This window comes from Leucoraja erinacea, unplaced genomic scaffold (assembly GCF_028641065.1).
Source record: "Leucoraja erinacea ecotype New England unplaced genomic scaffold, Leri_hhj_1 Leri_219S, whole genome shotgun sequence".
In the NCBI taxonomy this organism is placed as follows: domain Eukaryota; kingdom Metazoa; phylum Chordata; class Chondrichthyes; order Rajiformes; family Rajidae; genus Leucoraja; species Leucoraja erinaceus.
Window position 1 is genome coordinate 136,618 of NW_026576120.1, and position 25,883 is coordinate 162,500.

Here is a 25,883-nt window from a genome sequence, read left to right on the forward strand (position 1 = left end):
GACTCATTTACTCTTGTGTTGTGTCTTTAAAACATTTTTTTTTCTCCAAAATGTAAATACTGGTTCTGTTCTGTGTTCTGTATTTTTTACTCAATCCGCAGACGTTGCCACTTTCATTTCACTGCACATCATGTATGTGTATGTGACAAATAACTTGACGTGTGTGACTTGACTTGAACGTACAAACTCCACCCAGACAGCACCCGTAGACAGGGTCGACCCCGGCCTCTGACGCTGGGAGGCAGCAGCTCAAGTGCTGCATGCCCTCCTGTTTGTTTCGATTTCTGGACCCCCACCACACACTTAAAACAGCTGCTCCTCCACAGGGCTCCAGCTCAGTCCAAGAAGCTGATTCTCTGTTTTGTTTGGAGACATCGCGGCGGAAACAGGCCCTTCGGCCCACCGAGTCCATGCCGACCAGCGGTCTCCGCACACTAGCACTAGCTTACACTCTCGGGACAAATGTTACAGAGGACAAGTAACCTACAGGCTTGTATTCACTGGAGTTTAGAAGCCACATCTGGAGTATTGTGTGCAGTTTTGGCCTCCTAATTTGAGGAAGGACATCCTTGTGATTGAGGCAGTGCAGGGTAGGTTCACGAGATTGATCCCTGGGATGGCGGGACTGTCATATGAGGAAAGATTGAAAAGACTAGGCTTGTATTCACTGGAGTTTAGAAGGATGAGGGGGCGATCTTATAGAAACATATAAAATTATAAAAGGACTGGACAAGCTAGATGCAGGAAAAATGTTCTCAATGTTGGGCGAGTCCAGAACCAGGGGCCACAGTCTTAGAATAAAGGGGAGGTCATTTAAGACTGAGGTGAGAAAAAACATTTTCACCCAGAGTTGTGAATCTGTGGAATTCCCTGCCACAGAGGGCAGTGGAGGCCAAGTCACTGGATGGATTTAAGAGAGAGTTAGATGGAGCTCTAGGGGCTGGTGGAGTCAAGGGATATGGGGAGAAGGCAGGCACGGGTTATCGATAGGGGACGATCAGCCATGGTCACAATGAATGGCGGCGCTGGCTCGAAGGGCCGAATGGCCTCCTCCTGCACCTATTTTCTATGTTTCTACAAACCTGTATGTCTTTGGAGTGTGGGAGGAAACCGGAGCACCCGGGGAAAACCCATGCGGTCACAGGGAGAACTTGCAAACTCCGTACAGACAGCACCCACTAGTGAGGATGGAATCTATGGCTCTGGCAATGTGAGGCAGCAGCTCTACCCACTGTGCCACCCCCTTGGTTGTAGGGAAGTAGATGTTCCTGAGCCGGGTGGTGCACGAAACGACAGCCGTTCCTTCTCTCCGGAGAAGCTGCCTGCCCCGCTGAGTTACTCCAGCGTTTTGCGTACAGTTTTGGTCTCCTAATCTGAGGAAAGACATTCTTGCCATAGAGGGAGTACAGAGAAGGTTCACCGGACTGATTCCTGGGATGTCTGGACTATCATATGAAGAAAGACTGGATAGACTCGGCTTGTACTCGCTAGAATTTAGAAGATTGAGGGAGGGATCTTATAGAAACTTACAAAATTCTTAAGGGGTTGGACAGGCTGGATCCAGGAAGATTGCTCCCGATGTTGGGGAAGTCCAGGACAAGGGGTCACAGCTTAAGGATAAGGGGGAAATCCTTTAGAACGGAGACGAGGAAATACTTTTTCAGAGTGGTGAATCTGTGGAATTCTCTGCCTCAGAGGCCGGTTCTCTGGATACTTTCAAGAGAGATAGAGCTCTTAAAGTTAGCGGAGTCAGGGGATATGGGGAGAAGGCAGGAACGGGGTACTGATTGGGGATGATCAGCCGTGATCACATTGAATGGAGCATGGCCAACTCCTGCACCTGTTGTCCATTGTATATTGAGTCCGTCACTCTCTGCAGCCTTCTTGTATGTTGGAATTGACGAACCAGGCCACAGTGAAGCCTAACCCCGGTTTCTTTGAACTGAATGCACAACTGACCAGTTATTTATTTCAGAGTTTACACCAGTCCCAGTGAGTTTTATTACAATGTATACCTGACCCAACATGGGAACAATTAGCAGCTTTAAATTCCTGGCCATTAATATGTTGGCTGATATACACACAGAGACCAGAATATGAATGAACACAATCCAAACCCAAATCTATGATCAGTTTAGTTTAGAGATACAGCAGGGAAACAGGCCCTTCAGCCCACATCGATCACCCGTTCACACTAGTTCTATGTTATCCCACATTTGTATCCACTCCCTACACACTAGGGGCAATTTACAGAGGGCAGATTAACCTGCACACCCTCGTGGGCATGTCTTTGGAACGTGGGAGGAAACCAGAGCACCCAGAGGAAACCCACGCGGTCAACAGGGAGTTTTAGACACAAAATGCTGGAGTAACTCAGCGGGACAGGCAGGCAACATCTCTGGAGAAAAGGAATGGGTGACGTTTCGGGTCGAGACCCTTCTTCAGACTCACAGGGAGAATTCCACACACACACAGAGGTCAGGACCGAGCCCAGGTGTCTGGCGCAGTGAGGCAGCAGCACTACCCGCTGCACCGCCCACAGGTGACGTTAGACTTGAACGAGTCTGAAGCCGACTTCTCTGTCTGTAGATTGTGGGGCGAGTTAGTCTTTCTGTACACGAGGCTCTGTAATCCTTGACGTTTAGGATAGGGACAGAGAACGCCACGGCAATGCGGTGAATTCCCTCCATGGAGGCTGCCCGACCCACAGAGTTCCTCCAGCACTTTTGTGTTTTGCGTTGGGTGAAAGGTTCCGTTCCTTCTGTTCCCATTTCCTGGTGAACCAGCCGCATGTGGTTCCTGACTCCGGAATCTGGGGGTGTGGGGGAGATGGGAGAGGTGGGGAGGAAGGGTGGGAGATTCGGGAGACGCTGTCCAAAGGGTGGGTGGTCTGGGGGATCCTTCTTGTCTCCCCTGCCCTTGGGAACTCTCCCCCCCCCCACCCCACCCTCCCTCTGGATCTCCCCCCTCGTGTCCCCCCACTCACCTCCACCCCTGTTCCCCCACTCACCTCCACCACTGGAGTCCCCTCTCTCTCCACTTCCCCTCCACCCACCCCCTCTCTCTCCAGACTTCCCCCCCCCCCCCCCCCGACTCAGGTTCCCTCGAATAGTGAAAGGCCAGGATAGAGTGGATGTGGAGAGGATGTTTCCACTAGTGGGAGAGTCTAGGACTAGAGGGCACAGCCTCAGAATTAAAGGACGTTCGTTCCTTTAGGAAGGAGATGAGGAGGAATTTCTTTAAGTGGTGAATCTGTGGAATTCTTTACCACAGACGGCTGTGGAGGCCACAAGTCAGTGGATATATTTAAAGGCAGAGATAGATAGATTCCTGATTAGTGCGGGGGTCAGAGGTTATGTGGAGAAGGCAGGAGAATGGGGTTAGGAGGGAGAGATGGATCAGCCATGATTGAATGGCGGAGTAGACTAGATGGGCTGAATGGACTAATTCTGCTCCTATCACTTATGAAGTGTATGCATCTGGCCCTTCCCTCACCCACTGGGTCAGCATTTGACCCTATTGCTTCACCCATTGGGAGAGGCTGCAATCTGAACCCCCACCCAGGGAGATAGGGTCAGAACCAGGCCCTTCGGCCCACTCTCTCTGCTATCCCCTCACATCAACCCCACTGCACTGGGCCCTGGGAGAGAGGGGAAGTGGGTGTCTGAACCAGGCCGTTCAGGCCACAACCACCCTGCTACCCCGATGCACAGGGCCCTGGGGAGAGAGGTAGTCAGAACCAGCCATTTGGCCCACAACCTCCCTGCTATCCGTTTACATCAGAAGACACATCAATCCCACTGTTGACTGAGTGATGCAGCAGGGAAACAGGCCCTTTGGCCCACAGAGTGCATGCTGACCAGACACCAGTCCCAACTGGGTGACACAACCCTAACCCCTCACCTACTGGGCGACCCTGGATCCCAACCCCTCACCCTTAGGTGACACTTGACCAAAACCAGCCATGCACCGAGTGAGCCTTGTCCCATTGCCTCACCCACTGGGTGACACCCGATCCTCACCCACTGGGTGACACCCGATCCTCACCCACTGGGTGATCCTCACCCACTGGGTGACACCCGATCCTCACCCACTGGGTGACACCTGATCCTCACCCACTGGGTGACACCGATCCTCACCCACTGGGTGACACCCGATCCTCACCCACTGGGTGACACCCGATCCTCACCCACTGGGTGACACCCGGTCCTCACCCACTGGGTGACACCCGATCCTCACCCACTGGGTGACACCCGATCCTCACCCACTGGGTGACACCCGATCCTCACCCACTGGGTGACACCTGGTCCTCACCCACTGGAGGTGCTGGGGGGAGGAGTCGCTGTGTTGGTCCCTATGTCCGCTGGGTTGGTCCCTAGGGTGGGGGGTGGGTGTCATATGAAGTGTATCCAGCTGGCCCCCCAGTGTTCTGGGGGTGGGGAGGGTGCGGGTGGGGGTGTGGGTACGGGTGGAGCTGCCGATGCCACTGCCCGTAGCCGGTAGTTAGTGCCGCCGTTGTTGTCCCAGTAGCTGTGAGCACCAGCGGTGAATCGGAGAGCCAGCTGGAGGCCGCCGGTCCCGGCCCGGGGCAGCGGCGGCGGCAACTCGAAGGCGAAGCGGTCGGTTTGCCGGTCGGTGGAGCCGGGGATGAACCGGGCCGGCGTGTCGGCGTGGGAACGCCAGCTGTCGGACGAGTGCCGGACCCACACCTCCTTGGTGAAGGCCAAGTTCAGCACCCGCACCGTGCCACGCACACGGTCCCCCTCCACCGACAGCCCCTCCAGGCAAACCTTGTCCCGGCGCAGACGCTCGCCAAAGCCCGGCTGCCCCAGTGGGTTGGCAAAGGCCGGCTCCAGTCTCCACGGGTGCTGCACCGAGTCCTGCCGAGAGAGAGAGAGAGAGGGGGGGGTCAGAACCAGGCCCTTCAGCCCACAACATCACTGCTAGCCCCTTACATCAACCCCTCTTCACGGAACCCTCGCGAGAGAAGGAGTCAGAACCAGGCCCTTCAGCCCACAACCTCACTGCTAGCCCTTTACATCAACCCCAGAGCCCTGGGAGAGTGGGAGTCAGAATCAGGCCCTTCAGCCCACAACCTCACTGCTAGCCCCTTACATCAACCCCAGATCTGGGAGTGTAAGGGTCAGAACCAGGCCCTTTGGCCCACAACCTCACCGCTAGCCCCTTACATCAACCCCACTTCACGGGGTCCTCGCAAGAGAAGGAGTCAGAACCAGGCCCTTTGGCCCACAACCTCACTGCTAGCTTCACGGAGCCCTGGGGAGAGTGAGGGGTCAGAACCAGGCCCTTCAGCCCACATTCTCTCTGCTAGCCCCCTTACATCAACCCCACTGCACAGAGCTGGGGGGGGGGGGGGTCAGAACCAGGCCCTTCAGCCCACAACCTCACTGCTAGCCCCTTACATCAACCCCACTGCACAGAGCCCTGGGGAGAGAAGGAATCAGAACCAGGCCCTTAGGCCCACATTCTCTCTGCTAGCCCCTTACATCAACCCCTGAGCCCTGGGAGTGGGAGTCAGAATCAGGCCCTTCAGCCCACAACCTCACTGCTAGCCCCTTACATAAACCCCACTGACAGCGCCCTGGGAGAGTGGGAATCAGAATCAGGCCCTTCAGCCCATATTCTCTCTGCTAGCCCCTTACATCAACCCCACTGCCCAGAGCCCTGGGGAGAGAAGGAGTCAGAATCAGGCCCTTTAGCCCGTAAACTCCCTGCTAGCCCTCCCGCCAGCAGAATTAATCAAACTATCAAAATTACACCAACCCTGCTGCACGGAGGCCCAGGGAGATGGGTCAGAACCAGGCCCTTCGGCCCACTCTCTCTGCTAACCCCTTACATCAACCCTACTGCACTGGGCTCTGGGGAGAGAGAGGGGGGGGGGGGGGGGTGGGAGTCGGAACCAGGCTGTTCGGGCCACATCCATCCTGCTACCCCGATGCACAGGGCCCTTGGGAGGGAGTTAGTCAGAACCAGGCCATTCGGCCCGCAACCTCCCTGCTGCCCGTTTACATCAAAAGACACATCAATCCCACTATTGACTGAGAGATGCAGCAAGGGAAACAGGCCCTTCGGCCCATAGAGTGCATGCTGACCATGAACACCAAACCCAAGAACACTGATCCCGTTTCATTCTCACTGTATTTCCATCAACTCCCCTCGATTCTGCCCCCCACCCACACACTCCGAGGTTGGGGGGGTGGGGGGAGATTGACAGGGAGAGAGAAGTGAGGGCCATTGAGATCCAGGAGCGTTTGTGAGGATCCAGCCTCTTTCATCATTTGTTCGGCTCCAGGTCCTTGAAAAATATTTCTTGGCAAGAAAAAAAAATCCGATCTATCTGGGGTTTTAAAATATTAATAGATCTCGCATTTCCTGCACTCTCTCCTCCTCGTTTCCTTCTCTTCTCTGGTGGAAATACGACTGGGATTTATTTTAAAAGCTACAACAGCAATGTAGATGTCGTGATAACCTGCGGGAGGGAACTGCAGATGCTGGTTTACATCGAAGATAAGACAAAAAATGCTGGAGTAACTCAGCGTGACAGGCAGCGTCTCTGGAGAGAAGGGAGTGGGTGACATTTCGGGTCGGGACCCTTCTTCAGATAGAGTCAGGGGAGAGGAAGATGTAGAGATATGGAAGGCTCCATCCAAGGACCTAAGCAGTCTTTCCAGGTGGGTCAGAGGTTCAACCTCCAACCTCATCTATTGCATCCGCTGCTCTAGGTGTCAGCTGCTCTACATCGGTGAGACCAAGCGTAGGCTTGGCGATCGCTTCTCCCAACACCTCCGCTCGGTTCACAATAACCAACCTGATCTCCCGGGGGCCCAACACTTCAACTCCCCCTCCCATCCCCAATCTGACCTTTCTGTCCTGGGCCTCCTCCATGGCCAGAGTGAGTCCCACCGCAAATTGGAGGGAGCAGCTCCTCATATTTCGCTTGGGTAGTTTACACCCCAGCGGTATGAACATTGACTTCTCCAATTTCAGGTAGTCCCTCCTTTCTCCCTCCTTCCCCTCCCCTTCCCAGCTCTCCCACAGCCCACTGTCTCCACCTCTTCCTTTCTTCTTCCCCCCCCCCCCCACACCACCACATCAGTCTGAAGAAGGGTCTCTGCCCGAAACGTCGCCTATTTCCTTCGCTCCATAGATGCTGCCTCACCCGCTGAGTTTCTCCAGCATTTTTTGTCTACCTTAGAGATATGGAATGGTGAGGTGTGAAAACAAGGGATCAAAGGGGACATAGTTCAAGGAGAGAGGGAAAGTAAGGGTTACTTGAAGTTGGAGAAACATAGACAATAGGTGCAGGAGTAGACCATTCGGCCCTTCAAGCCTGCACCGCCATTCAACATGATCATGGCTGATCATCCAACTCAGTGTCCTGTACCTGCCTTCTCTCCATACCCCCTGATCCCCTTAGCTACAAGGGCCACATCTAACTCCCTCTTAAAAATAGCCAATGAACTGGCCTCAACTACCCTCTGTGGCAGAGAGTTCCAGAGATTCACCACTCTCTGTGTGAAAAATGTTCTTCTCATCTCGGTCTTAAAGGATTTCCCCCTTATCCTTAAGCTGTGACCCCTTGTCCTGGACTTCCCCAACATCGGGAACATCGAGAAGTCAATGTTCACACCGCTGGGGTGTAAGCTGCCCAAGCGAAATATGAGATGCTGCTCCTCCAATCTGCGCTGGGCCTCACTCTGACAATGGAGGAGGCCCAGGACAGAAAGGTCGGTGTGGCAAGTGAACCTCTGCCTCACCTGTCGGGACTGTCGGGGGCCCTTGGATGGAATCAAGGGAGAAGCTGCCTCAACTACGAGCTGCCGGAGGAGGTAGCTGAGGCAGGTACTATCGCAACATGTAAACAGCATTTGGACAGGCACATGGATTTAGGAGGAAAAGAGAGGTTGAGCAAGGACTTTATTCCTTGGAGCGCAGGAGGATGAGGGATGATCTTATAGCAGTGTGTAAAATCATGAGAGGAATAGATCAGGTAGATGCACAGAGTCTCTTGCCCAGAGTTGGGGAATCGAGGACCAGAGGACATAAGAATTTAAGAATAAGGGGTAAGCCATTTAGAACAGAGACGAGGCGACACTTTTTCTCACAGAGAGTTGTGAGTCTGTGGAATTCTCTGCCTCAGAGGGCGGTGGAGGCCGGATCTCCTGATACTTTCAAGAGAGAGCTAGATAGGGCTCTTAAAAATAGCAGAGTCAGGGGATATGGGGAGAAGGCAGGAACGGGTTACTGATTGGGGATGATCAGCCATGATCACGTTGAATGGGGGTGCTGGCTCGAAGGGCCGAATGGCCTCTACTCCTGCACCTATTGTCTATTGATATAGGTTTATGGTGAGGGGGAGGGGGAGATTTAATCGGAACCTGAGGGGCAGCTGTTTCACATAGAGGGTGGTTGGTGTACTGAATGAGGAGGTAGTTGAGGCTGGGACTATCGCAACATAGAAACATCGAAATTAGGTGCAGGAGTAGGCCATTCGGCCCTTCGAGCCTGCACCGCCATTCAATATGATCATGGCTGATCATCCAACTCAGTATCCCGTACCTGCCTTCTCTCCATACCCTCTGATCCCCTTAGCCACAAGGGCCTCATCTAACTCCCTCTTAAATATAGCCAATGAACTGGCCTCAACTACCGTCTGTGGCAGAGAGTTCCAGAGATTCACCACTCTCTGTGTGAAAAAAGTTCTTCTCATCTCGGTTTTAAAGGATTTCCCCCTTATCCTTAAGCTGTGACCCCTTGTCCTGGACTTCCCGCAACGTTTAAGAAACATTTAGGCAGGTGCATGGATAGGGCAGGTTTGGAGGGAAATGGGCCAAACGCAGGCAGGTGGGACTAGTGCAGATGGGGCACGTTGGCCGGTGTGTGGGCAAGTTGGGCCGAAGGGCCTGTTTCCACACTGTCACTATAGAACTCAGCGGATCAGTTCATCAAGTCATCAAAGTGCAGATGCTGCTTAATACATAATTCACAAAGTTCTGGAGTGACTCAGTGTGTCGGGCAGCATCTCTGGAGTGATCTTTCGTGTCGAGACCCTGCTCGAGACTGATTGTAGAGGGAGGGGAATCCTGGCAAAGAGGATCGGAAGGACAAAGTGTGGCAAGCAACAGATTAACAAACGCTCAGGGTTTTATTTATAAGGTAGATGATGAGAAGAAAGGCAAGAGGTAAGAAGAATAGGTGAAGATAAGTGTTTAAGAAGCAACTGCAGATGCTGGAAAATCGAAGGTAGACAAAAATGCTGGAGAAACTCAGCGGGTGCAGCAGCATCTATGGAGCGAAGGAAATAGGCAACGTTTCGGGACGAAACCCCTTCTTCAGACTTCTGAAAGATTAAGTCGTAGGAGCAGAAATAGGCCATTCAGCCCATCGAGTCTTCTCTGCCTTGCAATCATGGCTGATCCATCTTATAGACAATAGGGGCAGGAGTAGGCCATTCGGCCCATTGAGCCAGCACCGCCATTCAATGTGATCATGGCTGATCATCCCCAATCCTGCCTTCTCCCCTGACTCCGCTATCTTTAAGAGCCCTCTCTCTTCCCTCTCAATCGCATTCCCCTTCCTTCTCCCCTTTGCCAGAATAGGCAGCATCTCTTGAGGACAGGAGGCAGAGGTGACGTTTCGGGTCGGGACCCTTCCTCACTGATTGCAGTCGGGGAGTGAAAGCTGGAGAACTTTTTTCACACAGAGAGTGGTGAATCTCTGGAACTCTCTGCCACAGAGGGTAGTTGAGGCCAGTTAATTGGCTATATTTAAGAGGGAGTTAGATGTGGCCCTTGTGGCCAAGGGGATTAGAGGGTATGGAGAGAAGGCAGGTACGGGATACTGAGTTGGATGATCAGCCATGATCATATTGAATGGCGGTGCAGGCTCAAAGGGCCGAATGGCCTACTCCTGCACCTAATTTCTATGTTTCTATGTAAGCATGCAGGTACAGCAGGCAGTGAAGAAAGCTAATGGCACGTTGGCCTACATTGCGAGAGGATTTGTGTTTACGAGCAAGGTGGTCCTACTGCAGTTGTACAGGGCCCTGGTGAGACCACACCTGGAGTATTGTGTGCAATTTTGGCCTCCTAATTCGAGGAAGGACATTCCTGCTATTGAGGGAGTGCAGCGTAGGTTTATTCCCGGGATGGTATGACTGATATATGATGAAAGAATGGGTCGACCGGGCTTATATTAACTGGAGGATGAGTGGGTAACTTATAGAAACATATTACATTCTTAAAGGATTGGATAGGCTAGATGCAGGAAAGAAATGGTCCTGATGCTAGGGTAGACCAGAACCAGGGGTTTCATTTATTTAAGAATAAGGGGTAGGCTATTTAGGACTAAGATGAGGAAAACGTTCTTCACCTAGAGAGTTATGAATCTGTGGAATTCTCTGCCACAGAAGGCAGTGGAGGCCAATTCACTGGATGTTTTCAAGAGAGCAGAGTCAAGGGATATGGGGGAAAAGCAGGAACGGGGCACTGATTTTAGATGATCAGCCATGATCATATTGAATGGCGGCGCTGGCTGGAAGGGCCGAACGGCCTCTACTCCTGTACCTATCTTTCTGTGTTTCTATGTCACTATGTTTGGAGATACAGTGTGGAAGCAGGCCCTTCGGCCCATCGAATCTGTGCCGGCCATCATCACACACACAGCGCACTAATTCTGTCCTGCACAGTGGGACGGAACCAGAGCACCAGGAGAAAACCCACGCAGGTCACTGGGAGAACGTGCAAACTCCGTACAGGCAGCACTCATGGTCAACTGTGGGTAAATGGGATTTTTTTTTTTAAGGGTATCTTAGTCAACGGGAACACGATGGGCTGAAGGGCCTGTTTCGGCACGATGGCGCAGCAACAGAGTTGCTGCCTTACAGCGGCTACAGCTCCAGAGACCCGGGTTCGATCCTGACCACGGGTGCTGTCTGTACGGAGTTTGCAGGTTCTCCCCGTGACCAGGTGGGTTTTCTCCGGGCGCTCCGGTTTCCTCCCACACTCCAAAGGCGTCAAGGTTTGCAGGCTGTAAATTCTGCAAGTTGTAAATTGTCCTTAGTGTGTGTGTGTGGGATAGTACTAGTGATCGCTGGTTAGCACAGACTCAGTGGGCTGAAGGGCCTGTTTCCACACTGTAAATCTAAAGGTACAAGGATGGGGAAGGTTTAGAGGGAGATGGGCCAATCCCAGGTAAATTTTTTTAGATGAGGCATCGTAGTCAGCCTGGACATGATGGGCTGAAGGGCCTGTTTCCACACTACCCGACTATAATTCTGAGGCACCTTTCAGAGTGCAGGGAGGGAGGGAGTACTGGATTTTCTGAGAAGCCTCAGTCTCTCTACAGGGACTGCAGCAGAGGTACTGTTTCAGCTAAAACACTGCCTTTCCGGAACGGGAACATTAACGCGTGGCTAAGTGCTTCCGAGCGTTTGTTTGCTTCATATTTCCACAACCCTGTCCAGCTGGGCTAGTCCTGTGGCACCTGCTACAAGACATAGGCGCTAAACTAGGCCGTTCGGCCCATCAAGTCTACTCCGCCATTCGATCGTGGCTGATCTATCTTTCTATCAAAACCCCATTCTCCTGCCTACTTCCTGTGAGCTTTGATGCCCTTACTAATCAACTACCCATCAATCTCTGCTTTAACAATACCCAAAATGGCCGCCACCACCGCGCACGCATCAGAATAGCCACCGCCTTCCCTCAACAAAATGGCCGCCACTAGGCACGGTGGCACAGTGGTAGAGCTCGTGCCTTACTGCACCACAAACCCGGGTTCGATCCTGACTACAGGTGTTGTCTGTATAGAAACATAGAAATTAGGTGCAGGAGTAGAGGCCATTCGGCCCTTCGAGCCTGCACCGCCATTCAATATGATCATGGCTGAACATCCAACTCAGTATCCCGTACCTGCCTTCTCTCCATACGCTCTGATCCCCTTAGCCACAAGGGCCACATCTAACTCCCTCTTAAATATAGCCAATGAACTGGCCTCAACTACCCTCTGCGGCAGAGAGTTCCAGAGATTCACCACTCTACGTGAAAAAAGTTCTTCTCATCTCGGTTTTAAAGGATTTCCCCCTTATCCGTAAGCTGTGACCCCTTGTCCTGGACTTCCCCAACATCGGGAGCAATCTTCCTGCATCTAGCCTGTCCAACCCCTTAAGAATTTTGTAAGTTTCTATAAGATCCCCTCTCAATCTCCTAAATTCTAGAGAGTATAAACCAAGTCTATCCAGTCTTTCTTCATAAGACAGTCCGCACATCACAGGAATCAGTCTGGTGAACCTCTGCACTCCCTCTATGGCAATAATGTCCTTCCTCAGATTTGGAGACAAAAACTGTACGCAATACTCCAGGTGTGGTCTCACCAAGACCCTGTACAACTGCTGTAGAACCTCCTTGCTCCTATACTCAAATCCTTTTGCTATGAAAGCTAACATACCATTCGCTTTCTTCACTGCCTGCTGCACCTGCATGCCTACTTTCAATGACTGGTGTACCATGACACCCAGGTCTCGCTGCATCTCCCCTTTTCCTAGTCGGCCACCATTTAGATAATGCAGTTTGTACGTTCTCCCCGTGACCTGCGTGGGTTTTCTCCGAGATCTTTGGTTTCCTCCCATATTCCAAAGACGTACAGGTTTGTAGGTTAATTGAAGGTACACAAAAAAGCTGGAGAAACTCAGCGGGTGCAGCAGCATCTATGGAGCGAAGGAAATAGGCAACGTTTCGGGCCGAAACCCTTCTTCAGACTTTGTAGGTTAATTGCTTGGTGTAAATGTAAAATTGTCCCTAGTGTGTAGGGTAGTGTTAATGTGCGAGGATCGTAGGACGGTGCGGATTCGGTGGGCCGAAGGGCCTGTTTCCCTGCTGTATCTCTAAGCTAAACTAAACTAATCACTGCGTACCTGTCAAAATGGCTGCCGTCTTCCCTCATGTTTCCCTCACCCAAATGGCCAGTCATCGCGCACAGATCAAAATGGCCACCATCTTTGCTCAACTAAAATGGCCACCTTCACTGCGCACATAGAAACATAGATAATAGGTGCAGGAGAAGGCCATTCGGCCCTTTGAGCCTGCACCGCCATTCAATATGATCATGGCTGATCATCCAACTCAGTATCCTGTACCTGCCTTCTCTCCATACTCCCTGATCCCTTTAGCCACAAGGGCCACATCTAACTCCCTCTTAAATATGGCCAATGAACTGTGGCCTCAACTACCTTCTGTGGCAGAGAATTCCACAGATTCACCACTCTCTGTGTGAAAAATGTTTTTCTCATCTCGGTCCTAAAAGATTTCCCCCTTAGCCTTGAACTGTGACCCCTTGTCCTGGACTTCCCCAACATCAGGAACAATCTTCCTGCATCTAGCCTGTCCAACCCCTTATGAATTTTGTACGTTTCTATAAGGTCCCCCCTCAATCTTCTAAATTCTAGCGTGTACAAGCCGAGTCTATCCAGTCTTTCTTCATATGAAAGTCCTGACACCCCAAATGGCCGCCTTCACTGTGCTCACATGAAAATGGCCGCCGACCCTTCAACCAAATGGTCAACTGCACCGCGCACACATCTTAATGGTCGCCATGTTCCCTCAACAAAATGGCCACAGTCACCACGAACACATCAAAATGGTCACCGTCTTCCCTCAACAAAATAACCATTCACCACTTCACAACTTCACAATGGCCAGTGCTGTCAATGAAGCAAATAGCCACCATCACCGTGCACAGCAAAATGGACGCTATCTTTGCGTCTCAAAATGGCTGCCATCTTTCCTTCCCATAATGGCTGCTGTCACGGCACATATCAAAATGGCTGCCGCTCTCTCTGAACTTCACCGCATACCATCGAAATAACTGCCTTAATTTCCTCGCAAAATGGTCACTGTCACCACACGTATTAAAAAGACCACCACCTTCCTTCAACAAAATGGTCACTGTCACCACATACATCAAGATGGCTGCTGTATTTCCATTACAGGATGGCCACTGTGCACATCAAAATGGCTGCCACCTTCCCTTGACAAAACCATCAACGTTACCACTCACACATCAAGACGGCTGCAGCATTAACCTCAACAAAATGCAAACGGGCTTCCCCAACTGCTCAACTTAATAATAAAGGCAGGGACCAGCTGGTTATTTAGTTTGGAAATACAGCAGGGAAACAGGCCCTTCAGCCCACATCGACCCGTTTGCACTAATTCTGTGTTATCCCACTTTTTCATCCACTCCCTACACACTAGGGGCATTTAAAAAACATATATACAGAGGGAGAACGTACAAACTCCACAGACACAGACAGCACCCGCGGTCAGGATCGAACCCGGGGGACTCTGTCGCTGTGAGGCAAATGTGGGTTTCTGGGTTAATTGGCCTCTGTAAGATTGTCCCTATGTGTGTAGGAGAGTGGATGAGTAAGTGGGATCACGGCGAACTACTGTGAACGGGTGATCGATGGATGGCGTGGACTCGGTGGGCCGAAGGGCCTGTTTCCGTGCCGTATCCCAAAAGTAAATAATAGCGGGGCTACACACACACACACATGCGGAAACGTGCAAAATAACATGCGTTTTAAAAAAAACTAGAGGCTGGAAATCTGAAACTAAAACACAAAATCACCCAAGCACTCAGCGGGCCAGGCGGCGTCTGTGGAGGGAAGCGCAGAGCGCATTTAATCTTGAGGCTCTTTCATCCCCTACCCTCCCCTCCATCCACCCCTTTCCTCTACCCCCTCTCCCACCCCTCACCGACCCTGCCCCCCCCCCCCACTCCCTCCCTCGCTCCCCTCATTCCCTCCCACCCACCGCCCAGAACCATTATCCCCCTCCCTCCCTCTCCCCCATTCCTTCTCACCTCCTCTCCCCCCCTCACCTTGCCGTCCATCTCCATCTCCAGCCAAGGGCCTGGTCTGGGGCCTAGTGCGGCGTTGCGTTGAGTCAAAGCCTGGGCCTGTAGTTGATCCCGTGCCTGGGCCTGCAGTTGAACCTGTGCCCGGGCCTGTAGTTGGGCCTGGGCCTGTAGTTGAGCCTGCGCCTGCAGTTGGGCCTGTGCTCGGGCCTGTAGTTGGGCCTGTGCCTGGGCCTGCAGCTGAGCCTGCGCCTGGGCCTGTATTCGATCCCGCGCCTGGGCGAGGGAGGGCACACGAGGGGGGTTGCCAGCGGTTGAAGCGCCTCACGGCCGCCAGCTCCAGTCCCAGCGAGTCGGCGAACCTCACCCGCTTCCTGGTGTCGGGGCTCCGGCTGCGGCCCCTCCCGGCGGCCCCCCTCCCCCCCCCTGCCCCTCCCGCGGGCCCCCCCATCCTCCTCCTCCTCCTCGCCAGGGCCGGCCCGGCCCACCCCCGCCGGCAGCGAGCTCGCCCTCCGCTTGCGCCGCTCCCTGGGCGAGGCGGGGGCCGCTGAGCGCGCCGCGCCTCCTCCTCGGGACTCCCCCCCCCTCCCGGTAGGCCTTCTCGTACAGGCCCGAGATGTAGCTCAGGTTGCGGGGAATGTCTACGTGGGGGGGGTGGGGGCCGGAACATGGTGCGAGAGGGAGGGGGGGCGGGCGGAGGCCGGGGGGGGGAGGTGTGGGGTGAGGGGGTTGTTTCTGCTCACTTACTGTCCCCCCCACTGCGCCGGTCTACATGGTCCCCTCTGCCCACTCAGTCCTGGACCCAGCCTCCCCTCCCTCTCTCCTCCCTCCCCCCCCCCCCCCCCCCCCTCGATCCCCCCCTCACTCACTATCCCCCTCAATCCCTGTCAAATACACTCAATCTCACTCCCTCCCCCTCTAAACCCTCACTTGCCCCCCCTCGATACCTCTCACTGCCCCCTCCCCTTCTCTCTGTCCCTCGTCTCTCTCTCTCTCTCCCCCCGCAGCCTCTCTCTGTCTCTCCCTCTAGAGTCTTCTCACTGCGTCCCTCATCTCCCTCTCACCTCCGCTCTCGTTCTCCCTATCTCTGCATTTTCACTCTCCTTTCAATTCGTCTCACTCCACCTGTCCTCTTTCTCGTCCTTTTTCTCGTCTCTCTCTCTCTCACCTCATCAGCCCGTTTCTCTCCCTGTCTCTCTTCGACTCTCTCTCTCTTCTCCCACACTTTCCCTAACCTCTCCTTCTCCCAGTCACTCACTCTCCGAATGTCTCTCTCTCTCCCCCAAAGTCTCTCTCTCTCCTCTCCTCTTCGGTACCTTCCCTCTCTCTCTCTGTGATGGAACACCTCTCTTTCTCAGTCCCTCGCCCACTTTCTCAGTCCCTCTCTCTCTCACAGTCTTCCTCTCTGTGAAGGAATACCCTCTCTCCTTCTCCCAGTCTCTCTCTCGCTTTCTCTCAGTCTCTCTCTCTTCAGCACCTTCCCTCTCTCTTTCTCCTCTCCGGCACCTCTCTCCCTCTCCCTCTCTCTGTGATGGAATACCTCCTTCTCCCTGCCCCCCACTCTCCCAGTCTCCCGCACCCTACCTGACTCTCCCTCTCTCTCTCTCTCTCTCTCCCTCCCTCCCTGCCAGGCAGTGCGTTGCAGGCTGTGTTTAACTGCGGAGATGCTGCCGGCTTGCTTTGCCCTCCTGCTCTCGCCCCAGAGAGCCATCAGTGGAAGACTCTGAATGGGCAGCTGCACATTACATCCCCCCCCCCCCCCCACCTTGATTAACCCCACCCACCCAGACCTCACGACACTCCCCCCCCCCCCCCCCCACACACACAGCCAGACTCTGGGCCACCGAGGACACGACAGAGGTCACGCTCGGTGCCTGCTGCCATAAGGCCATAACTGATAGGAGCCATTCATTAGGCCATTCGTCCCATCTAGTCTACTCCGCCATTCAATCATGGCTGATCTATCTCTCCCTCCTGCCTTCCCCCCGTAACCCCCGACACCTCTTCACATTCTCTAATCAAGAATCTATCTATTGTATTTCTGCCTTAAAAATATCTATTGACTTGTGGCCTCCACAGCCGTCTGTGGCAAAGAATTCCACAGATTCACCGCCCTCTGGCTAAAGAAATTCCCCCTCATCTCCTTCCTAAAATAACGTCCTTTAATTCTGAGGCTGTGACCTCTAGTCCTGGACTCTCCCACTAGTGGAAACATCCTCTCCACATCCACTCTATCCAGGCTTTTCGCTATTCTGTACGTTTCAATGATTTTCCCCCTCATCCTTCTAAACTCCAGCGAGTACAGGCCTAGTGCCGACAGACGCTCATCATAGGATGACCCACTCATTCCTGGGATCATTCCCATAAACCTCCTCTGCACCCTCTCCAGAGCCAGCACATCCTTCCTCAGATATTCAATGAGGCCCCCTCAAAGGTAGACACATTTACACATACACACACACATTCAAAATACACGCACCCACACAATACAGCACATACACACTAACACACGCACACACGCACGCACGCATACTGCCACACACAAACACACAACACACACGCACGCACTGCCACACACACTGCCATACACGCTACCACACACGCACGCATACTACCACACACACACTACCACACGCACACTGCCACACACACACACACCATACACGCACACACACACACACTACCATATGCATACACACTACCACACATACCACCACACGCACACACACTACCACACACACACACACTACCACACACACACACACACTACCATATGCATACACAGTACCACACATACCACCACACGCACTGCCACGCACACACTAATACACACACACTATCACACACACGCCATCACACACACGCCATCACACATACACACACACACACATACATACACACACACACACACACACACACACACACACACACACAAACACACACACACATACACACTACCACACACACACACACTGCCATGCACACACACTACCACACACACACACACCACACACACATACAAAACACACATATTACAACACACACATATTATGTCGACACACACAATATCACAACACACAGCACAATACACACAAATATTCACACACACACACACACAATGCCAACATTCAAACACAAATTATCAACACACACTTTCGTCTCAGTCACAAAGATACGGAAACAACACACACACGCGCAGAATACACATACAACAGAGTCGCTGGGAGTGTGTGTGACAGGACAGGTCAGTGTGGAGGGAGCTTCACCCTGTGATTGACCCTGTCCCTGGGTGTGTGTGTGTGTGTGATGGGGCGTGACGATGCAGAGGAGAGAAGTGGGGGGGAGGGGGAGGGGGAGGGGTGCGAGTGGCCTTAAAATCAAAGTCCCAGATAGCGGATGGAAGCTTCTGGAATATTTTCTTCACATCAGTGGGGCAGAGGAAGCAATCTCTCCACCACAGGAGATATAGACAATAGACAATAGGTGCAGGAGTAGGCCATTTGGCCCTTCGAGCCAGCACCGCCATTCAATGTGATCACGGCTGATCATCCCCAATCAGTACCCGGTTCCTGCCTTCTCCCTATATACCCTGACTCCGCTATCTTTAAGAGCCCTATCTAGCTTTCTCTTGAAAGCATCCAGAGAACCGGCCTCCACCGCCCTCTGAGGCAGAGAATTCCACAGACTCACCACTCTCACCACTTCCTCGTCCCCGTTCTAAATGGCTTATTCCTTATTCTTAAACTGTGGCCCCCTGGTTCTGGACTTCCCCAACATCGGGAACATGTTTCCTGCCTCGAGTGTGTCCAAACCCTTAACAATCTTATATGTTTCAATGAGATACCCTCTCATCCTTCTAAACTCCAGAGTGTACAAGCCCAGCCGCTCCATTCTCTCAGCATATGAGTCCCGCCATCCCGGGAATTAACCTGGTGAACCTACGCTGCACTCCCTCAATAGCAAGAATGTCCTTCCTCAGAGTCATAGAGTGATACAGTGTGGAAACAGGCCCTTCGGCCCAACTTGCCCACACCGGCCAACAATGTCCCATCTACACTAGTCCCACCTGCCTGCGCTTGGTCCATATCCCTCCAAACCCGTCCCATCCATGTACCTGTCTAACTGTTTCTTAAACGTTGGGATAATCCCAGCCTCAACTACCTCCTCCGGCAGCTCGTTCCACACACCCACCCCACCCTTTGTGTGAAAAAGCTACCCCTCGGATTCCTATTAAATCTTTTTCCCTTCACCTTGAACATATGTCCAATGGTCCTCGATTCCCCTACTCTGGGCAAGAGACTCTGTGCGTCTGTCTACCCGATCTATTCCTCTCATGATTTTGTCCACCTCTATAAGATCTCCCCTCATCCGCCTGCGCTCCATGGAATAGAGACCCAGCCTGCTCAACCTCTCCCTGTAGCTCACACCCTCTAGTCCTGGCAACATCCTTGTAAATCTTTTCTGAACCCTTTCAAATTTGACAATTTCTTTCCTCTAACATGGTGCCCAGAGATGCAAGAACTATTAATATTTTAAATTCCTATATCGATACGACTTTTTGTGCTTGCCAAGATCTGAAATGCTTAATGGTGAAAGGGCGCACCCTGACATCAACTCAGGGGAGATTGAAACAGGCGTCTTGTTACAGCATAGTCCATGGTTCATAAGTGATAGGAGCAGAATTCGGCCATTCAGCCCATCAAGTCTACCCCGCCATTCAATCATGGTTGATCTATCTCTCCCTCCTAACCCCATAACCCTGGATACCCGTACTAATTAAGAATCTATCTCTGCCGAAAAAATATCCACTGACGTGGCCTCCACAGCCGTCTGTGGCAAAGAATTCCACAGATTCGCCACCCTCTGACTAAATAAATTCCTCCTCATCTCCTTCCCAAAGGAACGTCCTTTTATTCTGAGGCTGTGACCTCTGGTCCGAGACTCTCCCACTAGTGGAAACATCCTCTCCACATCCAGGCCTTTCACTATTCGGTGAGTTTCAATGAGGTCCCCCCTCATCCTTCTAAACTCCAGCGAGTGAAAATAGACAATAGACAATAGGTGCAGGAGTAGGCCATTCGGCCCTTCGAGCCAGCTCCGCCATTCAATGTGATCATGGCTGATCATCCACAATCAGTACCCCGTTCCTGCCATCTCCCCATATCCCCTGACTCCACTATCTTTAAGAGCCCCATCAAACTCTCTCTTGAAAGTATCCAGAGAAAGTATCCTGAGGCAGAGAATTCCACAGACTCACAACAACTCTCTGTGTGAAAGAGTCTCACAGCGTGGAAACAGGTCCTTCAGCCCAACTTGCCCACACCGACCAACATGTCGTATCTGCACTAGTCCCACCTGCCTGCGCTTGGCCCATGTCCCTCCAAACCTGCCCCAACTTGGTACCTGTCCAAATGTTTCTTAAATGTTGCAAAGTGGGGAGTGAGGGGGGGGTGGGATAGGCACCAGACGTACACACACACACACAAACACAGGGGTGGAGGTGGCCAGTTTTATTGAGGGTGGTTACAGAGAGAGTCCGGGTCGGGGGTGGGGGGTCAGGAGTCTGGGTCGAGGGTGTCGGAGTGGGAAGGGGGGTGGGGGTCGGTGTCGATAGTCGGGGTGGGGTTGAGGGTGGGGGTCGGGAGTCTGTGTTGATGTCGGGGTCGGGGGTCTGGGTCGGGGGTCATGGGGGTCAGGAGCCGGGGTGAGTCGGGGGTGGGGGGGTCAGGAGCCAGTGTCGATGTCGGGGGTGGGGTGGGGGGGGGGTGGGGGGCAGGAGCCGGGTCGGGGGTGAGGGGGGGGGGTCAGGAGTCGGTGTCGATGTCGGGGGTGAGGGTGGGGGTCGGGAGTCTGGGTCGGGGGTGGGGGGGTCAGGAGTCAGTGTCGATGTCGGGGTGAGGGTGGGGGGGTCAGGAGCCGGGGTCTCGGGGGTCGATGGGGGGGTGGAGGGTGTCGATGTCGGGGGTGAGGGTGGGGGTCAGGAGTCTGTGTCGATGTCGGGGGTCAGGAGTCGGTGTCGATGGGTCGGGGTCAGGAGTCGGTGTCGGGGGGGGTCGGGGGTGGGGGTGTCAGGAGTCGGTGTCGATGTCGGGGGTGAGGGTGTGGGTCGGGTGTGGGGGTCAGGAGTCGGTGTCGATGTCAGGGGTGAGGGTGGGGGTCGGGGGGTGGGGGGTCAGGAGTCGGTGTCGATGTCGGGGGTGGGGGTGGGGTCGGGGGTGGGGGGTCAGGAGTCGGTGTCGATGTCAGGGGTGAGGGTGGGGTCGGGGGTGGGGGGTCAGGAGTCGGTGTCGATGTCGGGGGTGGGGGTGAGCTCCCCCAGCCTCTGGTTGATGGCACCGTTGGCCCAGTCGCGCCGGATGTCGTCCAGATGGTCGTCGAAGTCGACCAGGAGCCGGTAGGCCCGGGAGGCCATCATCTCCCTCAGCGCCTGCCTGGTCCCGGCCCAGTCCCGCCACATCACCCTGGCAACGCAAGGCCCGGGGGTCAGGCCAGGAGCCTCCCCTCCCCCACCATGGATTCCCCCACCCTCACCCCTCCCCCCATTGGCCCCCACACCCATCATCTGCGGACCCACCGCAGACCCCTCCCCCACCCGGCCCAATCCCGCCACATCACCTTGACAACGCAAGGCCGGGAGTCTCCCCCCCACCCCGCCCTCCCCACCCATCCCCTGTGGACCCCCTCCCCCCTTCATCCCAACTCACTCTCCCACCCAACATATCCTTTCTCTCCCCCACTCTCTCTTTCTCTACACAATTTGACCTTTCTGTCCCCCCCCCCCCCCCCCTAACATTTTCATTGCAAAAGGATTTGAGTATAGGAGCAGGGAGGTTCTACTGCAGTTGTACAGGGTCTTGGTGAGACCACACCTGGAGTATTGCGTACAGTTTTGGTCTCCTAATCTGAGGAAGGACATTATTGCCATAGAGGGAGTGCAGAGAATGTTCACCAGACTGATTCCTGGGATGGCAGGACTGTCTTATGAAGAAAGACTGGATAGACTTGGTTTATACTCTCTAGAATTTAGGAGATTGAGAGGGGATTCTTATAGAAACTTACAAATTTCTTAAGGGGTTGGACAGGCTAGATGCAGGAAGATTGTTCCCGATGTTGGGGAAGTCCAGGACAAGGGGTCACAGCTTAAGGATAAGGGGGGGAATCCTTTAAAACCGAGATGAGAAGAACTTTTTTCACACAGAGAGTGGTGAATCTCTGGAACTCTCTGCCGCAGAGGGTAGTCGAGGCCACAGTTCATTGGCTATATTTAAGAGGGAGTTAGATGTGGCCCTTGTGGCTAAGGGGATCAGGGGGTATGGAGAGAAAGCAGGTACGGGATACTGAGTTGGATGATCAGCCATGATCATATTGAATGGCGGTGCAGGCTCGAAGGGCCGAATGGCCTCTACTCCTGCACCTAATTTTCTATGTTTCTATCTCTCCCTCTCTCTCTCTCACCCAAACATTTTCCAACAAACCCCAATTCTCTCTCCTCCCAACTCACTCTCTCACTCTCTCTCTGTGAAGAAGGGTTTCGGCCCGAAACGTTGCCTATTTCCTTCGCTCCATAGATGCTGCCTCACCCGCTGGGTTTCTCCAGCACTTTTGTCCACCTTCGATTTTCCAGCATCTGCAGTTCCTTCTTAAACACCCTCCCTCTCCCACTCTTCCCAATTCTCTCTCTCCTCTAACATTCTCTTCCTCTCTGTAACTCCCTCTCTCTCTCTCTCTCTCTCCCCCCTCTCTCTCTCGCCCCCCCCCCCCCCCAACTCCCTCCCTCCCTGGCACACGGCTGCCCCCCTCCTCCAGCCTTGTCTCCCCCCCACCCCCCCTCCTCCAGCCATCCCCCCCACCCCCTCCTCCAGCCTTGTCCCCCCCCCCCCAGTGTTGTCCTCCCCCCCCCCCCATCCCCATGCACCGCGAGATCGGAGGTCAGAGTTCAGAGGGCGGAGGTGACTCACAGGTTCTTGTCCTTGGGGGTCCACCTGTTGTCCTGGCGCTCGTAGACCACCACGGCCGGCCCGCCGTACTCGCCCGATAACTTGCCGTTGTCCAGCTGGAGCGGACGGGAGGGGGGGGATGGTGAGTCCGGAGACTAATGCCCGATATCCCGGGAGTCCAGGACCGTGGGGAAGGGGGTTCACCGCCTCTGGGGGACGGGCAAAGATAGGGGAGGAATTCCCGCTCCGGGGTCTTCGGAACCCTAGCCAGGGTAGAGCTGCAGCCTCACAGTGCCAGAGACCCGGGTTCGATCCTGACTGCGGGTGCTGTCTGTATGGAGTTGGCACGTTCTCACCCGTAACCCGCGTGGGTTTCCTCTGGGTGCTCCGGTTTCCTCCCACACAGAGGACAGAGATGAGGAAACACTTTTTCTCACAGAGAGTTGTGAGTCTGTGGAATTCTCTGGTGGAGGCCGGTTCTCCGGATACTTTCAAGAGAGAGCTAGATAGGGCCATCTTAAAAATAGCAGAGTCAGGGGATATGGGGAGAAGGCAGGAACGGGGTACTGATTAGGGATGATCAGCCATGATCACATTGAATGGCAGTGTTGGCTCTAAGGGCCGAATGGCCTACTCCTGCACCTATTGTCTATTGTCCAAAGACGTGCGGGTTTGCAGGTTAATTGGCTTCGGTAAATTGCTTATTAGAAACAAAGAAAATAGGTGCACGAGTAGGCCATTCGGTCCTTCATCCAAATTCAGTACCCCATTCCTGCTTTCTCCTCATATCCCTTGATTCCGTTGGCCCGAAGAGCTAAATCTAACTCTCTCTTGAAAACATCGAGTGAATTGGCCTCCACTGCCTCTTGTCGGGGAGAGGGACGGTGGGGTGCCTGTAACACGGACGGGCGGGGGGGGGGGGGGGGGGGGGGGGGAGGGTTTACCGTGCCTCTGGGATCTTTCTGTGCAGCCGGGGGGACTCACCATGATCAGCACGGGCGCCTCTCATGTGTTCAGCCACTCGGTCACCGATCTTCGTGGCAACCAGGTTGGGGCTGCATGCGGGAGGGGGGAAGGGGACGGGGAGGAGGAGGTGACGGGGGGGAGGGAGGGGGGAAGGAGAAGAGGGGGGGATGGGGGGGCGGAGGGGGAGGAGGGGGGAAGGGAGGAGGGTGAGGGGGAAGGGGGGCACAGGTGGGGGGGCAGGGAGGGGGGGGCAAGGGAGGGGTAGGGAAGGGGGAGGAGAGGAGGAGGGGGTGGGGGGGGACGGGGGGTAGGGGAGAGGAGGGGGAGGAGGAGGGAAGGGGTGAGGGGATGGGGAAGGGGGAGGAGGAGAGGGGGGAAGGGGAAGGGGAAGAGGGGGATGGGGAGGGAGGGGGAAGGGGGAGGTGGGAGGGGGCAGGGAGGGGGGAAGGGGGAAGGAGGAGGGACGGGGAGAGGGGGAGGCCGAGGGGAGGGGGAGGAGGGGGAAGGACAGGGGGGGGAAGGGGAGGAGGAGGGATGGGGGAGGGAGGGGGAAGGGGAGGGAGGGGGAAGGGGGGGGAGGGGAAAGGGGAAGGAGGCAGTTGGGGGAAGGGGGGGGAGAGAGGGGAGGGATGGAGGGAAGGGGAAAAGGAAGTGGGGAAGGGAGGGAGGGGAAGGGGGATGGCGGATGAGGGGGGGAGGGGGGAGGGGAAGGAAAGGGGGAGAGAGGGAACGGAGAGGAGGAGAACACAGCAGAGTTAGTGAGAGTCCCCAAGCCCCGTAGAAATAGAGAGGAGAGAGAGGAAGAGACAGATGGAGAGGGTGACAGAGGGAGTGACCGAAAGGTCACCCATTCCTTCCCTCCAGAGATGCTGCCCTTCCCGCTGAGTTACTCCAGCTTTTTGTGTCTGTCTTCGAGACAGAGCTCGAGACACAGCGGGAATGTGGAACTCGGTGCAGTGGTCCCAGCATCGACCCCCCCCCCCCCCAACCCCTGACCCCTCCCCCGAGCGGACACAGACCTGCGGTCAGTCAGCTGGTCGTTGGCCTGGTAGTAGCCGGCGATCACCTGGTTGTTGGCAGCGCTCCACAGGTCCACCTACACAGGAACACAACGGGTCACTCCCTCCAGTAGCACTCCACCCCCTCCCCCCCCCCTCCCTTCTAATCAACCCCCCTCTCCTTCCCTCTTCCACTAACCCCCCCCTACCCCTCCCTTGACACCTCACCCCTTCTCTTTCCCCACCGCTATTCAATGTGATGATGGCTGATCATCCCCCAATCAGTACCCCGTTCCTGCCTTCTCCCCATATCCCCTGACTCCGCTATTTTTAAGAGCCCTATCTAGCTCTGTCTTGAAAGTAACCAGAGAACCGGCCTCCACCGCCCTCTGAGGCAGCGAATTCCACAGACTCACAACTCTCTGTGTGAAAAAGTGTTTCCTCGTCTCCATTCTAAATGGCTTACCCCTTATTCTTAAACTGTGTGTGGCCACAGGTTCAGGACTCCCCCCCAACATCGGGAACATGTTTCCTGCCTCTAGCGTGTCCAAACCCTTAATAACCATATATGTTTCAACAAGATCCCCTCTCAACCTTCCAAACTCCAGAGTGTACAAGCCCAGCTGCTCCATTCTCTCAGCATATGACAGACCCGCCATCCTGGGAATTAACCTGGTGAACCTGCGCTGCACTCCCTCAATAGCAAGAATGTCTTTCTTTCCTCAAATTAGGAGACCAAAACTGCACTCAACACTCCAGGTGTGGTCTCACTGGGGCCCTGTACAATTGCAGAGGGATGAGGGGAGGGTACACCCACCTGGTTCAGGGCCACCTCCAGCATGGGTGTGAGGGCCAGGCTGGTGTGGAAGAGAGGCATGGCATCGGTGAGGAGTAGGCAGGGCTGGCTGGGGTCGGGGCCAACGCGCTGGGCCAGCAGGAGGCCGTTCACCGCCCGCCACGGCAACTTGGCCGCGTGAAGCTGCATCTTCACGTAGGCCCGCGGAGAGATCTCAACCTCTGCCATCGCTCGGCAACCTGGGGAGAGAGGGAGGGTAGGGATGGGGGGGAGAGAGGGAGGGGGGAGGGAGTGGAGGGGGAGGGGAGG

At 54.4% G+C, this 25,883-nt stretch overlaps 2 protein-coding genes across 2 annotated transcripts in view; both read right to left on the reverse strand.

Annotated features, from left to right (window-relative positions):
* Positions 1-4,061: 4,061 nt before the first annotated feature.
* Positions 4,062-16,769, reverse strand: LOC129716368 (protein phosphatase 1 regulatory subunit 3E-like). The gene is given in 6 exon segments (XM_055666239.1): positions 4,062-4,880; positions 14,902-15,180; positions 15,182-15,298; positions 15,300-15,461; positions 15,463-15,645; positions 16,704-16,769. Coding segments are annotated over 6 exon segments (1,293 nt in total). The 3' UTR covers positions 4,062-4,394.
* A 4,366-nt stretch (positions 16,770-21,135) lies between these two features.
* LOC129716359 (ER membrane protein complex subunit 9-like) overlaps positions 21,136-25,883 on the reverse strand; it is a 6,698-nt gene continuing 1,950 nt past the window's right edge. Inside the window, 6 exon segments of the mRNA XM_055666233.1 lie at positions 21,136-21,338; positions 22,836-22,930; positions 23,799-23,810; positions 23,812-23,869; positions 24,800-24,876; positions 25,596-25,813. Of these exon segments, the coding sequence (XP_055522208.1) occupies positions 21,152-21,338; positions 22,836-22,930; positions 23,799-23,810; positions 23,812-23,869; positions 24,800-24,876; positions 25,596-25,802 (636 nt within the window). The 5' untranslated portion in view covers positions 25,803-25,813 and the 3' untranslated portion in view covers positions 21,136-21,151.